The 16,485-nt window shown below is 42.8% G+C and overlaps 2 protein-coding genes across 3 annotated transcripts in view; both read right to left on the bottom strand.

Moving 5' to 3' along the window:
* The window catches only part of adam12b (ADAM metallopeptidase domain 12b), an 88,312-nt gene extending 81,697 nt beyond the window's left edge, over window positions 1-6,615 (bottom strand). For both annotated transcript variants that reach the window (XM_080481136.1, XM_080481135.1), the window contains exon 1: window positions 6,066-6,615. In XM_080481136.1, the coding sequence (XP_080337262.1) occupies window positions 6,066-6,180 (115 nt within the window). In that variant the 5' untranslated portion in view covers window positions 6,181-6,615. The remainder of the gene's footprint in view (window positions 1-6,065) is intronic.
* Window positions 6,616-11,323: 4,708 nt separating this feature from the next.
* LOC308121271 (uncharacterized protein) overlaps window positions 11,324-16,485 on the bottom strand; it is a 15,896-nt gene continuing 10,734 nt past the window's right edge. The window contains exons 6-8 of the mRNA XM_080482434.1: window positions 15,330-15,393; window positions 14,665-14,764; window positions 11,324-12,305 (exon numbers count right to left, since the gene is read on the bottom strand). Coding sequence (XP_080338560.1) covers window positions 12,276-12,305; window positions 14,665-14,764; window positions 15,330-15,393 — 194 coding nt within the window. The 3' untranslated portion in view covers window positions 11,324-12,275. The remainder of the gene's footprint in view (window positions 12,306-14,664; window positions 14,765-15,329; window positions 15,394-16,485) is intronic.

A 16,485-nucleotide genomic window follows, 5' to 3' on the forward strand; every position in this document is an offset into this window, starting at 1 on the left:
TTTGTAGAGCAACTTCAGCCCATATTGTCTCATCTCTGTCATCTGGCTCATCTAACTGTTGGGAAACTGAGAATCACAGAAAAACAAAGAGTCTTTCATCTACAGAGGTTGACAGTTTGCGTGTTGCCTCACTGCCTCCTTTTAGCACTTCTATCAGCTGCCACATTGCTCACGTTCCACCCCGATGACACCCAGGAGTCCTCAGAGCTGAAGTTGAGAAGGTGTTAAGCTTGAACGCAGGACCTCCCAGATCCACTCCGAAGAGATCCCCATTATTAGCCTGATGAAATATGCACAGCAGTGTGGGGAAATACAACACTCCCCAAGGTGGGCTGGTTTGCTTTTGTGTCTCATTCCCATCCGCGGGAAAAAAAAAAGCCAATTCCCATCTTGACTTGCAGAGATTTGGGCATTATGTCTCTGAAGGATTTCAGCTCGAAGGATTTGGGGATTAACTGGAACTTATCACACATTCTGGTTCACCTAGCAGCCATTTGTGGAGACGGGGGTTCAAGAAAATATAGATTTTCAATCAAGCCAGTGGCATTGTTCTGTGGGTGGCGATTTCAGTCAGATGGTGATTTGACGGTTGAATATACATCCGTAATCCCCAGAGGATGAGCCCTATACCTACTGTGATAGTCCTCTGACTTTTCCTGTTCCAAGATGCCAGTAAACAATTATGTTGGGTTACAAAATCCCAAAATAAAGTTTATAATTGCCAACAGAACTCATGGTTTACAATTTTGAGTCAAGGACCAGACCAATTAAGGGGTTAACATTTATTTCAACTGTGTATGAAGTACTGTACACAAACTTCTATTTTAAATATTTCTTTTGAAACATGTAGTTCAATCACTTCGCTGCTTCCTCACATGCTCCCGTCAAAATTGTATGTCTGAATTACAAGCTGCATAAAATCTCTGTTCAACACAATTGTGGTTAAACTTGACCAGTAATTAGAGGATCACATGCAAGCTGAAAGCTTGGGGGGAGATTTGTGCAGATAATGGGTCAACCGCAATCCATTACACCACCAGTCAATGAGATATTGACTCAACATGTACTAAATTTACACAAAACCACAACAGTGCCAAACATTGTCCGTTCAAGCTCGGAAAATTGAAGTATGTGCGCACTCCCATAGCACACAGGGATCAAGAGGCCCTGAATGGCGCTGGCGAAGCCAAACCATCCACTGCCGCAGAGGTCTGTCTGTGTAAAAAGGTGTTTACTTCATAAAACATTCTCTCAAAAACAGCTTCTACTCCTTCCATCAAAACCATCCGCAATATAAATGTGAAGAGCATGGCTGGATCCAATCAACGGCATCTTGAGGTAAATACGCCGACTCAGAGTGGCGGTAACCTTTCTGCTGTGAAATTATTGATGTAGGGCGACCTGGTGGTTCAGCCCGCTGCGCGACAGTGTGAGGCTCAAGACCAAATCGCATTGTTGCATCAGTCCACTTTCTTGTTTTGTCCTTATTCTCATCCAAGCGAAACCTAAAATTTCTCGAGGAGGGCGGTCTGTCAGGAAAAGAAAAAAGAAACAAAACAAGCAGGCGCCGTTCTCAAAAATTCATACGTTCACCAGCTCCTTTGTGCAGGTCAAAATGCTCCCCTGTTTTTCCGGCTGCACCCCCAGCCACTCAAGTCATTTTGAATGCGAAAACTGTCAATTGCATGTTTGCACGACTCTCAAATCCACCATTTGCCTCCCTTCTGTATTCCAGCGTAAATATCAGCAGTTTTCTGCTCACGGATAAGTTGTGACAGAAGTGACTCCATGTTCCTTTGCCACTCTACATCTATTCATTATTCGCCTCTCCGTCTCTTTGCTCTGCTAAAAAATGTCATATTTTTTCCCCCTCAGTGCAGAGGAAATTGTCCCACAAAAATATCGGAGCTTCACAGAAGGTATGACACATTCAATCACCGCAGTAAAGGTGGGTGACTGCCGTCGCACCTGTCTGTGTCTTTTGTGGTTTCCTGAAGGCTGATGCAGATGAGGAGAGAATGCATCCACCCTCATCCATTCTACACATGACTGGCTGCTGTCTGTCAGGCCTCTGCAGGCGGTGGTCTTTAGCTCCGCTGTCGCCTTAATGCCAAGATTCTTGAAGTTTTGCAATATCACTCTCTCACACACACACACACTCCTTTTTTCTCCCCGTCTCCTCCCACCTTGAGTTACGCAGTGACAATAGACATCTGAATCGCTTCAGGGCATTATTGCATGTGCACATGTCAGCTTCACAGACGCTGCTTGGTTAGTGCTTTGTTATGTTGCCAGCTCAGCTTATCTAGTATATCTGAGGGCCTGTCCTCCACAGACAGAGCAGGAGAAAGCTAAATCACACTGATGGCTATAATGGCCAATGACGCTTAACAGAAGGAGACGTTTCCAGCGTTGCCCGTCCTTCCCTTGTGGCCAACAAATCAATGCCAGTCTGTCCTCAAAATGTCAGGCGACACCCACCCCAAGGGTCTGGAAGACAGAACAGGGTGAAACTGCTTCCTAAATGGCTTTAGCAGAACGCGGGCTGTTTTAACCGGGACGGCGGTCATACGTCAGCATTCCACCGCGGACTGCACGATGGGTTTGAGTTACTTCCCAGGAAACTATGCCGAAAGGTGGGTCACACGTCGGAGAGAACCGAAGGGAGCGCGCATGAATTTTCGGCATGTTTCGGGGCACACGGGGCAGGTGCTATTCTCCTCTCGGCCGGTTTGCTTAGACAACACAGACATTCTAATCTTTCTAATTAATTCTGTCTGACGCTGCAGTCTAACCAGATGATATCCTCAAATCTAATCCAGGTCATTTGGTTCTGTCTCTAATTATTTATTGAGTTTCCTCCACCCAGAGACAAAAAAAAAAAGAAAAAAAAGAAAGACGGATCAGACCCTCTGAAAAACCAGTTGATATGCAGAAGAGAAACAAAGAGAGTCAGACAGAGACAGGGAACCAGAGACAGAGCGATTCATCAAAGATTTGTAAACACAGCCTGTTTGATTCTTGCCCTTATGGGACTTCTTTTATTCCTGCCGCAGAAGTTCAGAAGGCAATTGAGCTCTGCGGGACGATAACACTTGACACGAGAAGATGCAAACGGTTTCTCAAATGTGCTCCACAGTCCAGTCATTAAGGTAAACAACTTTTCTTTTCTTTTTTTAAACGAGAAGACGGTTGGAAGGACTCCTAATCACCTGACTTTGAAGATGTTTTTGATAGCTCTGTGCTTTCAAATTTTAATTGAACCAACACCCATAAAGAGAGACTTATTTTGAATTCAAACAGATTCATGTTACTATCTTGAATGTGAGCTTTCGATCAGCATACATAAACATGAAGAGATTCATTCTGAATGTAAAATAAAGACCTGCTGAACACAAACTAAAGTTTTACTTGAGACTTTTTGTCGGTGTGACATGGGAGAAAAATACTGTAATGGACATTTTAATCATATAATGGCGGCAGAAAACCCTTTAACCGGCCCCTATTTGTCTCTCTACCTCAATAAAATGCAAGAGCAAGGCTTTAATCCAAAAGCACTCCTTTAAAAGATACTCAGCTGTGCATTACTCTCATCCTCTGAGCAAGTACATATCCATCAGTGTGCGATCAAGACCTCACGAAGACAAAGTCCTCAGTGTCTGATGCGTCACTTACTTCAATAACAGCGGAACACAACAGTTTCTGAACTGTGTCCAGGAGCCCGATTTGAGCGGAGCGCTGGCACACTCGGGGATGTTCTGGCACCGGAGGACAGAATGTCAGTCAGCTCTGGTCCATGTCTGATTGTCAGATTTGGCAGTAGAAGTGTAGCAGTGGCAGAGTTTCGCTGAGGGTACAAAGTTTTAGTTAACATCACTCAGGCTAGCTTTGGCACGAGCGTCAACTCGTGGAACTGGCGCAAGCTCTGCCGATTCTGGCAGGCCGCTCGTCACAAATCCGCGTTAAGTCAAGTAACCAGTCGTGTCGGATTTAGGCCACAGTTAAGCCAAACCATTTTGGCTGAACGGATATTTATGGATTTAATGTTCCGCTGAGATAATGTGTAATTTCATCCTTCACCTACACTTCTACTTAAATTACATCAGGCAACAAGTCATTCAAATTAAATAAGCAGTACATTTCTAAAAGATATGCAAACATATTCTGATCGGTGGGATGGAATAATCTGACAGTGCTTTTTGCTAGGTGTAAGAAAGGACTTTGTTTTTTAAAGACACGAGCACACACAACTTGTTAAGAGTCGTCAATGAACCTGACATCGATGTCTTTGGATTGTGGGAAGAAGCTGGGGCACCCAGAGAACATGCAGGCACAAGGAGAAGATGAATACTCCACCAAACCACAACAAGATATATCATTGTTATTTGTCATATTTTAAATTAATAAAGCTGTCTGAAGATCCTCTGCTTTTTTTCCCTGCAATTTCTCTACAGCAACTATTAAATCCTTATATACCTGGAGCAGCCTTTGCTATAAAACGCTACCATTTTACTTAAGCATTACAATCTCATACACTGCTTTATCCAACTCAAGGTTTTGTGAGGATGGAACACATGTACACATGTAAAAAGAGCAAAAAATAACACCACACTCCAGTTCAGACCTGCAGGTATCTGGCAGAAACCCATGAACTGAGGGAACATAAAACACAGAAAGGCCCCAAGCTGAGATTTAAACCGGCTGTGAGGTGAACACTACGTAACCCTCTGTTTTCAACCAATTTAAGCAATCTTCTAGGAGAACATAGAGAATGTTCTGGTAAACAAAATCTCTTTATCTTGATGTCAAGTCACTAACATCCAGACAGCGGCAATGGTAAACATAATCAAACCAGGTTACAACTCAGATTAAATCCCGAAGTCAACATCCCACTAACTTCAAAGCAGCTGCTCTAGTTCAGCACCCACCGTACCCCTCAAAACTATTTTTACTCCCTGCATTCATATATGAGCTCACTCTGTGAGTGAGAGCTCTAATGACCCCATGTTGAGCGGATGTTTGCAGTAAACATCTCCTGAGCCGTATCTTTCTGTGTCTCCACCAGCCGGGGTAATTTTCAGGGAAGCTTTGCTTTAATTCATGCGATACTAGTAATGATGTGCCCCCGGGCTTCATGTTCGCCTGCACCAAGTGTGTAACAATATGTGCATTTCTTTAACAAAAGCCGGCTGCTCGCACTGCACTTGACTTTTTGCGAGGTGGAAAGTAATACATTATTTAGAAGTGACCGAACTTCTATTTTTATCAGTGTGTATTTCTATTTACTTTGTGAGCATTGTGCATTCACAGCACTCCCTCTGAATGTGAATGGCGTGCAGTGTGGTTTCAGCAGTGCATTTTACGGATTCATTATATATTTGAATGACATGATAAGAGATAATCTCCTGGATTTATTTATAATTGACACTCTTTGGATTTGACAGGCCAGCAATATTAATGCACCCGCTTATTGACCAAAAAAATCTTGGTTTATATTTGTTTTCCTCCTTGATTTCTTCAATTTTGCTCTGATACTGCAACACACATTGTTATAGTGGCGCATGCTCCATCCCATAAGCAACACAATACCCTGTTATCACTTCTCATTCACGCGGTGGCTTAAATTTAGAAGCTGATCAAAAACAACATCCTGTTTTGATTTATGTTTACAGCCTACAGAGGAGCCGCATCCTAGTGGATGGTAAACTCATCTGTTCATTGTGACAGCGGTCTGACTTCCTTTTATTGTTCCATCTCAACCCAAAGATGGATCTAAAATAACAAACTCTATTTCCTCCCTGGCTGACCCAAAGTGTGAAGTGCACAGCATGACAATGAGAAGGAGCTTCAAGACGTGAGGGAGGGGAGGGGAGTCGAAAATTTCACCAGGAAGGGATGAATGAATGCTGTTGCGTGTGTTTTCTAAGGACACAGTCACTCCCACTGAAATCAATACAAATCCAGGGCCGACTCTCCTGAAAATCTCCCGTTAATTGCTCATCTCATTTTAACATCTGCAGCACAAAGCGCCAAGACAAATGACCGAAACGTTGCCAGCCACTCACCCTCCGTTGCGTTTGAAAGCGTGCAGTCAGCGTTTTGCGCGGCGGCGCACAGGCACCAGACGCGCAGAGAGAAAAGCAGAAAGGCAAAGTTCCTCCGCCGCCTCCAGGTCCGCATCGTGGCCGCTCTCCCGGGGGCTGATCCCGGGGAAGGCGCTCCGGTCAGACTGCGGCAGCAGCCGGATACTTCACACAGGTGATCGGATGGAGATAGGGGTCAGTGCGGTGCAGATATTAAGGGAGGAAGGAAAAACCCCAAACGCTTCACCATCCAGAATCCAAGCGAGATGCGTTCAGGCTGTCACTCCGAGGAAGAAGCTGTCAAAAACTTTTCCTCACAAGAAAGAAAGAAAGAAAGAAATAAAACCAATCGGGGAGGGATTCACGGATACATGTGGCGGGTTAGTGAGAGGAGGTGTTGCTCCTGAGAGGTGGATGTATGGAGGCGACAGAAAAGTCAGAACGAGAGGATGTTGGGGAGTATAGTGGAGCGCACTTGGCATCGCCTCTCGTACCGGAGCGGCCGCACGGTGCCATGTGCGCTTCACACTGCGCAGGGTCCTAAAGTCAGAGAGTTACCGTTTCCTCCCATCTGAAGCCTCTGAGTCTCAACCCCCAGGGGCAGCCTTACATATTAACCAGTACATTTATTTTATTTTCACTGTCAGTTTTCAGTACTTCTGAAGTATTTAGACGTTGTTCCAATATGATTTTGCCATTTGAGATTACATTGGTGACAAACTGTGGAGGCAAAAACAAATGTGCAAAGGCTGTAGCCTCAAGTCGGTTTGTTTAGGATTGTGCAATCTGACACAACACTCTACAGCTTTCTCCACAAATAGCCCTACATATGTAAATTGAGATTTGAGAAAACAAAAAAACAAATGCTAGGAGTATTAGAGATGACAATTATTTTAGTTATACACAATGAAAAAGTGCAAGGCACACTGGTTGGTTGAGACAGCAATAGCTGGACTGCCTCTACTGTCCCAGTTATTCCTGGTGCGTGTTTACATGTATTCCTTTCTCTTTAACGTTCTTTTTCCACACATTTTTTGTTTTCCTAATTCAAATATTATTACATTTCAGTAAGATGTGAAGCAGGGGTGTCAACAAAAATAGAAGTCAAACAAAAAGAAAAAAAAAGAAAGCCCGAATGGTTCCCTGTATAGCCCTGTAATGAACTGGTGACCTGTCCAGAGTGTACCCTGCCTTCTCCTTCCACTTTTAGCTGGGAACAGCTTCAGCTCCACGCAGCCCTCAGCTGGACACAGTGATAAAGAAGATGGATGAATGGATGGCTGGATGGTCCCAGTGCACATTTGCCCGTCAGGATTGCTTTTGTTGTTAAGGGACTAACTCAGATACCAGACAGGGTCGGAGGAAGAAGGGCTTCAATCCTGATGCACATGTGGCTTCTGTGTTGTGGTGATTAATATGACTGAATATGGTACAGAGGAGGCTGCATGCACCCCCGGGTTGGATCTCCATTGACAATCCAGACTGTGATTTTAAGTGTATATTTTAAAAAGGAAGGTTGTTGAAAACGTCATGAAGATAAATGTTAGATGCAAGACTGCAAGTGAAGCAGGAAAACACTAAAACATTCAAATAGTTCCTTGATTAACAGTTGAAAATACCTTCAGTGCAGCAACACTTTTACAAAATTACAATAGTCTAAAAATAACTGTGGACAATCCAAAATGGTCTTTCGGAGTGGTTGTTTGGAAGAATCATGTCATAGACGTTACAAGAAGGAGCTCCATTTCTACACTTAAGTCCAAGTGTGTCAAGCTGAAAAGTCAAGGATATCAATGACATGATGCAAATAAACTTGAAACACCATTAAAGAACAAACTCTTAAAGGTTTAGTTCGTTTGACATTTCAATATATGTTCCAAATGCCAAATCATCTTATATGTTGTGCCTTTTCTTCTCTCGAAATGACTCATAGTAGTTATAAGAGATTTTTCCTATTTTATATATTCTTTCCTCTTTCAGCTCTGCTTTTCTGAACTATTCAACCAAGCCACCATTAGACATAGCATTGTTAAAAACAACATGAATCTATTTGATGTTTGTGTATGGGCCACATGCTGTGCTTATGCCCCCCCCCTCCCCCCTTTCATTGTGAGTGAAGGCACATCAATAGCTATGGCTTCATCAGAGCTCTAACAAACGTATGGAAGAGTAACAAATCATCATGAGTATCATACCGTAAATACAGACTTTCATTGATCCTAATTTCTTGTATTTCTCCCCTCCAGTGTGTTACATGTGATGTAGTTGGTCCTCAGTGGGTTGAGATGCAAGACTCTTCCCATATAACTGAGTCTCTCTGAGAAGTGATGGATGCTGCTGCAGAAGCACAATAGAGTAAGATAGAAAATCAGCTTGGAAAAGGGCAGGGCCCCAGGCAGCTAGCTGGTTTGACTAAAGCCTTTCCTCTGGATAATTTTCTGGAAAATATAATGTGAAATGCTGCCATATATATATATATATATATATATATATATATATATATATATATATATATATATATATATCAGAATCGGCTTTATTGGCCAGGTATGTTTAACAAACAAGGAATTTGGCTTCAGTAAACCATGCACTCTTTGTACAATTTAAACATTAAATAATAACAATGAACAAACTATATAAACAAGTAATTAAAGACTAATATGTACAGGGCTAAATAAGACAATAGATAACAGTGCAGTGGTGAGTAGTGCAAAAGATGATGACGCAACATGAGGTAGTTAAGTATTTACATGATGGAGTGACATAGATGGTCATTTTAAAATAAATAATATACATATTAGGTACAGTCACAGTGACAGTTTGTTCCAGGTTATTCCACAGCAGCAGGTCTGACATTCTGTGACTGAGTAGCGTTCATCAGAGTGACAGCCTGGGGAAAGAAACTGTACTTGTGGCGGATTGTTTTGGCGTACAGTGATCTGTAACGCCTGCCAGAGGGGGAGAAGTTTGAACAGATTGTGTCCGGGGTGTGAGGGGTCTGCAGTGATGCTACCTGCCCGTTTCCTGATCCTGGACCAGTATAAGTCCTGAATGGAACGTCAACACCGATGATCTTTTCTGTCGTCCTGATTGTCCGTTGTCGTCTGTGTCTGTTTGGTTGCAGATCCAAACCAGACAGTGATGGAGGTGCACAGAACAGACTGAATGGTGGAGGTGTAAAACATGATCAGCAGCTCCTGGGGCGAGAGAACACACCCCTGGGGGGGGGGGGGGGGGGGGGCAGGGCTGATTGTCCAGGTGCTGGATGTGATGCTCCCCAGCCTCACCTGCTCATGTCAGTCAGGAAGTTGGTGATTCACTGACAGGTGGAGGCCGGAACTCTGAACTGGGTGAGCTTGCGGTGTAGGATGTCAGGGATGGTGGCGTTAAACGCAGAGCTGAAGTCTGCAAACAGGATCCTAGCGTAGGACCCTGGGGAGTCGAGGTGATGCAGGATGTAGTTCAGTCCAATGTTGACTGCATCCTTCACTGACCTGTTTGCCCGGTAGGCAAACTGCAGGGGGTCCAGTATGGGGTCTGTGATGTCCTTCAAGTGGCTCAACACCAGTCTCTCAAAGGAACCCCGATTATCTCAGAGATGTTTCTTTGGTGAAACTATAATAATAAAGCCCTGTGCTTTGACTTCATACATATCAGCACAAAGCATCTTATTTGAAGTGAGTTGATTTCATATCAGTGAATTCTCTATATTAAAAATGGGAGTCACCTCACCCCTCATTTTAACAGTCCACTTGGAAACATTTATAGACACAGACATGCACAAACTGTCATTACTCTGGCCCCATCTGTGGCTTGTGTAGACTACCCAGGCTAGTTTAACCTAATCACTTTTACCTTGTTTGCTTCAGGCAGAATAAACATCACACGTGTTACTGAGCAGGTGTCACTTCACTCCACATCACCTACGAGGCTGCAAACAAAAGAAAGACGTGGGAAAAACCTCTTTGCTTTGCCCGAGCTGACTTGACTTACGACTGGCTTTTGTCCTTAAAATCCCAGAAGATTTTCATTTTCTCTCTGAAGACTTATATTACACCCTATTTTATGTCGTCCATGGTGGAACTGATTTACTTTTTGCTTTTCTAAGAAATGCCAAACTTTTTTTTCCCACTGCTTGGTCACTCTGAAACTCCTCATGCATTGACAGCAAAGACAAGACACTCAAACGCGTGAACACTGAAACTCCTAATTACCAAGATTGTCTTCAATCAGTTGACATCACTCGTGTGGATCACAGATCCACTACATAGAGATGATAATGAAGCTTGATGTTCAGATATAATGTGTGCCAGTGTAATAGCTGAGGAACAATTCATAATCAGTGGCTCAGCATAGAGAATCACAATTGGCCTTGTGAGCTCAGCCGCTGTTCTCCTTAAGACAGACATATCAGTCTTTCCCTTGGGGCAGTTAAGTCTTTCAGGGCCATTGGGAGGATCGTCGAGGGGCCTCAGAACACTCCACATTATGCAGAGATAGTGATGTGACACACAGACACATGATGCCTCGAGAGAGAGAGTCTGACTGACAAGAGCACGTCCCGTGGTCTAAGCCGGCCTGTCAGTCTCCGTCCATTGTCTGGAACTGGCCTACATGAGAGGAGCACACGTCTCCCAAGTGGATTACTTCTTTTAAATGGCCTTGCAGGTAACGCAGAGTAAGTTAGGTGTGTATCAACACTGCAATTATCATGACACTCACAAATAGGATCGATCCTCCTGAATGGGAGCAGAAGCTTGGAGGAAATCACTAGTTCATCACTTTCTCTCAGAAGGAGAATAAAATAAAACTACCAGGTAAAATTAGACTTTTATCAAAGGGGTCCTATTATGCTTTTAGAGATTTTGCGTCCAAAACATAAAGTGACAGTGACGGATATTTGGGTAAGTGACAAATCATGATGTAAGTTGGGAGGATTAGTAAATTCTTGGAGGAGGAATCTGTGGCTTCAGAGTTGTGAGGCTGAAGTCAAATTACAAGCACTCAATGCTGACTGTAAGTAAGCTCGGTAGTTTTAAAAGAGAGACTTCACAAAAAGAAAATGAAGGCAAAAAAAAAAAAAAGTCTTGGAGGGCAGAAGGACCATAAAGAGGCATGAAGGAAAATGACTCATTTTAGACGGAGGATAAAGTGGGACTCGTAAACCCTGCTCTCTTTGAGGCCATGAATTTGACAGAAACTCAAAAGATTAGCATAATAAGGACTCCGGCATTTTGTTTGGAACCGTGTTTACTCTCCGACATCCCACGCCGCTAAAGTCTGCTACAACCACGGGTATTTTGTGTTTTTCATTCTGCAGCATGCGGCACATGTCCTTCCCTTGTGCTCCCTCCTCGTCCCAGCGGGCTCAGTTTAAATGCCACAGAGATGTCACTCACCTTTACAGGCTATATATGTTGACTGTGGTCCCAGGCTGCGCTCAGGAGTCTCCTCTCCTATTACAATGTCATCTCTGGTTGGAAGCTCTGTGACAAAGGCCTCTTTCACGGGCGCGGCGTGTCTCCTGAGTTCGATTAGCTTGAAATTCCACTGTTCCGCATGGGAGGCTCCGAGAAGCCTCGAGGCAGCCGTGAAAGCAGTGACGAAAACACATAGGCCCCCTTTTTCCCACTTTATGAACACCTTCGGTACTGTACCAATGACCGAGCCAAGGTGTTCCTCTCACAGCGCTAATACGCCATTTACAAGAAAATGACTCCGCTTCAACGCAGAACGTCCTTGAAAAGCATTTAATATGATGTTTGAAATACTTCGGCTGTCGACCAAAAAGGAAATCACGGGGAGAGGATTTGCTCAAATCACATGATTTATCTGCTCCGTATTTAATCAGTGAGGGCTAATTTGAACGAGAAAAATAGGATTCATATTTCAACTGGCAGACCCCTGCCATTTTCAAATGAGTGTCTGCACACAACACTTGGTAGCACGCAACCTTTCGCATGGAGTTTTCATGCGCAGAATAAACATGAGTGGTCAACCAAAAGGTTTTTAGTCTTTCGCGGGCGACACGTGTCATTGGAATAGAGACAAGACATGATGATGACATGAAGAACTGTTAACTGCACAACTACAGAGAAACACGGGTTTTGGTAGCAAATGAACTCAATTCGACCAAGTCGTTTTTGATAATGATCATGAGTTGACCCTGTTTGGCTCCTGAGGTCTGGTGGTTCATCTTTGCAGGATCTGGTCCAGAATTCTCTGCAAAACAAGGGGAAAAAAAGGAAGAAAAAAAAACAATAATGATAAAAGAAACTCCCTCCAAAACGCACCCTAAATGCATCCATCTGCACTCGAAGCTCCTTTCCTCCGCCTCTTAAGAGCAATTCAGCGTCTCACATGGGAGCGACTCCTACAGCTAAATTGGCTTTCACTTCCATCAGCCTCGCCCCTGAGGTGGCCAAACCCAGGTAGGGGGAATAATTCTGGCTCACTATCTGACCACACACCGCCTCCGCTATACAATCACTGGCCTCTTACAGTACCACCCAACCACTGAAATCAGTTTTTTCTGTCAGCATTCAAAAGCCGCCCACCTTTTACAGCCATGCTATCAGGCCCCTCTATAAATCTTCACTAGGCTAACCCTTTGTGTGTGTTGGAAGCTTTAAGATAAAAATAAGACATCCAAAGCACACAGTGTTTTCTTTTCTTGCAATTTCTCAGCTTGGGCTTGACTAATGTCTGTCTCTCGGCGATCACGGCCGCTCCGACCTCGCCAACGAGTTAAAACATTTCCTTACAGAAACACGTTGACGTTACATTGCGCTTGACATCAGTTGCAGCATCAGTAAACCACAAAATGCTGACTTAAAGGAGATTCACTATTTCCTTAAAAATAAAACTGAGGCCTGAGGCAGAACACATTCCACTTTTATTCTGCAGCAACAAAAGATGGATAAGCCAATCAGATTTAGATCATCTTTAAGATCGTGGCTCTCTCTCTCTCTCTCTCTCTCTCTCTCTCTCCCTCCCTTACGCTCACACACAGCCTGCCATGATTGTGTAATTATCTGAAAGAGATTGGGGACATATCTTCACATTTTTCACATTTCACCTGACTGTCAGTGAATTCATTGTTGTGGTTTGGGTATAATGGGAGGCTGAGCGAAGGCTCACCCACAAGTGAGGCAGAGCGGAGCTGTCTGACAGTGCATGTCCTAAATATATCAGTCACTTCCCATGCACACCTCAATGCAGGGGAATCATGACACTCCCTATTATAAAAGGTCCTGTGAGGACTGGCTAATATACATATTACTAAACATTATAGATGGAGGCTTGTGTATAAACACGGGGCATTTTGACAAAACTTATTATAAAGAGTCAACTTATCTGTGGTCATCATGCAGTAACGGTTTGGTTGAGGCATGACTGATTGGTCAGTGTTACCTCATTTTGCCGGAGTCACAAGTGTCACATTAAATCTGGAGTGTTTACAGTGGGACAGGGTGTGGGTTGAACCACTTATCCATGTCAGACCTTGGCATTACACAGCCCAAGGTCCACATGCAGCCCTTTGGATGTCTGTGACCGGCCCACAACTGGTCAGTGAGAAATTAGCCTACATAATACATGTAGTGCAACATATTTGTCAGCTTGTAGCATTAGATTTTCAATGTGTATGCATGATTGTGGGTGTTGAAAGATTGTAAATATTTGAATCATCATTGCCGATGAAAACTCTCAAAGAAATATAGTAAAAACTTCAGTTTATCAAAACTATCTTATTATTATCTAGCAGCTTGGCCCTGTGGTTGTAACCTCCTGGTGTATCATGCTTCCCCGGAACAGAATGACTTGCCCACCCCTGATGTAGATGATGGTTCACTATGATAGATGGATGAAGGGCTGGATTTAGTAGTTAAACAGTGACCTCTGCTGGGCAATGGTCAAAACATATTCCATTTAAAAAGAAAAATCATTGTAGATGCTTAAACTCAACGTCCACATCATGAGTATGTCTTTTAGATTAATGTCAGTTAAACATATCCCGGTAGGGTCTATACCAGTGTGTTTTTTGGGGTTTTTATGTTGCTCTAATGTGATGTTTCACTTTGGTTCCAATGAGAGATAATTCTAATATAGTCTTTAACATATAAGAAGCGTACACATTAAAACATGGTCAGATATCGTCCGTTTTTTATGCTTTTGGTTGCAGTAGAGGGTCGTAGTATTTGTAGAAAGAGATTGAGCCAAATTAAATTAAAAACATTAATAAAAAAAAAAAAGCTACTACTCACAGATGGCTGTGTTATTAAATATAGTGTGTTGACTTACATTTGAACATCTGCTCTCTTTTGGCGTGCAATCATTAAAACTCTTCAGCTTAGTTTAGTGTCAAGCAGGTAGTTCTCATGTCTGTGCGCTTTGCATAAAAGAGGTTTTGGCAAAGGCTTTGCAAGAGTGATTAAGATCGAAAAACAAAACTGTTAGGCAGGTTTGTTTGAGCCACCTGTTCTCTGGAATTAGAGGGTATGGATTAAATGTTGGACGTGTTACTTGTACACAAATCCAACAACAGGAACTTGATTTTGGTGAAAGATGTGTTCCACTGCACCTTTTTAAAGACTTCTGCCCGCAGCCTGTTGGTTTGTGACACAGCCCTCTTTTTCTCCTCTTCCTTTTTCCTTGTCACCTCTGGCAGGTTGTTGTAAATCCTGTAGACGCAAAGTAAAAAAAAAAAGAAAGAAAATTCACAGACTTTAAGGGAATACAGTATCAGAAATCTTGGGGTGGCTCAGCCATGCCAACAGATTGGCATACCAGAGACAAGGTTTTATCTCGTGAGACCACAGCCAGTTAAAAAAAAGAAAAGAAAAAAAAAAGAACCTGGATCCACTGATAAACAGACTCTTTTTTTCACTCCCACAACTACAGCCAATTTGTTAAAAGATCCTTGAAGTCAGATAGGGTTGCTTTCGAAATTTTTTTTACAATGGGCAGTCCACATCTGATCAGGTGTGCTTCCACAGATAAGAAAAGAAAAAAAGAAGAGAGATAAGGTATACAGACAGAAGCTCACCTCTCCTGCCAAGACACGTGGGCATCAAATATCTATTGTATCCATACTGCATGAGGATGCGTGGTTGTGAATTGTGTCCATGTGTGCGAGATATGACAAACATGGCTGATGGATTTCAATGGGGGGGAACAAGGAAAACTAAAGAGCAAGGAGGGGACAGAGTGACAGGGTCGGACTCGGGTTTGGTCTCGAGGACTCACCGTCTGGACCTCAGCTGCATCTCTCTGCCTGATATAGACCTCTCCCTCGGCTTGAAAAGGTTATCTAGGACACACACACACACACACACACACACACACACACACACACACACACACACACACACACACACACACACACACACACACACACACACACACACACACACACACACACACACACACACACACACACACACACACACACACACACACACACTTGAATAACAAATAATAATTAATATGCAAAGAAATCCCACGTATGCAAATTAACATTGAGGGTTGTGTGATCTTTCTTTCTCAGACAGTTACACATTCCAAGAGTGACGCACATACATAAGCACACTCACACACACACACGCACGCATACACACACACATACACGTGCCTCATCCAGGGATGTCAAGTCCCGTTTAGTTGGACATTTTTGTCAATTTAACTAAAGTGCATTGCCAAAGTGTTGCAACTCAGGTCAACAGCTTCAACGCTCACAATTAAACAACAGTTTGCAGTTAGAGACCAATTGTGAGCAATACAAGGTTTATGATTCCATGACTCCTTCAAGACGTCAAAAAAAAAAAAATTATGAACTGGATTTCTTTGATTACCTGAAATTATATAAGTCCCTTGTTTTATGGTTTATTTAATTGCAAATTGTCCTGCACGATTGGACCAGTCAGAGAAATTGCTTCAGTGAGATCAGAGATATATACTTGTACACATTTTCATGCAATGTTAAAATGTGAACCTGAAAAAGTTCTGATATTCCACATCTACTTACACATCACAATATATAGAATCATATATCTGATATAAAATGGGAAAGCAATTGTCTTTTCTTTAGTATGGGCTCTATTTAGGATATGTATAGCATTTCTTGCACAAAAACCATCACAATTTGCAAAAGCACTCAGTCACATCTCTTTGACCTTCTGCTATTAATTTAGTCTCTAACAGAATCCTTAAAATTAAAGGGAATTTCTATCCCGTTATGGAGGGCATGTTTTAAACATATGTTGATGTTAGACCCCAATGTTGCACATTATTCATTGTTTACTCTTTACTTTTTTGACATGATATCCCCCTCACTTGAATAGCAAAGTGAAACAAACTAATCATTTTATCTAAATGGTATGGTTGTGCTCTTATCTTGAGCAAG

Source organism: Lipophrys pholis (assembly GCF_963383615.2).
Source record: "Lipophrys pholis genome assembly, chromosome: 15".
Taxonomy (NCBI): domain Eukaryota; kingdom Metazoa; phylum Chordata; class Actinopteri; order Blenniiformes; family Blenniidae; genus Lipophrys; species Lipophrys pholis.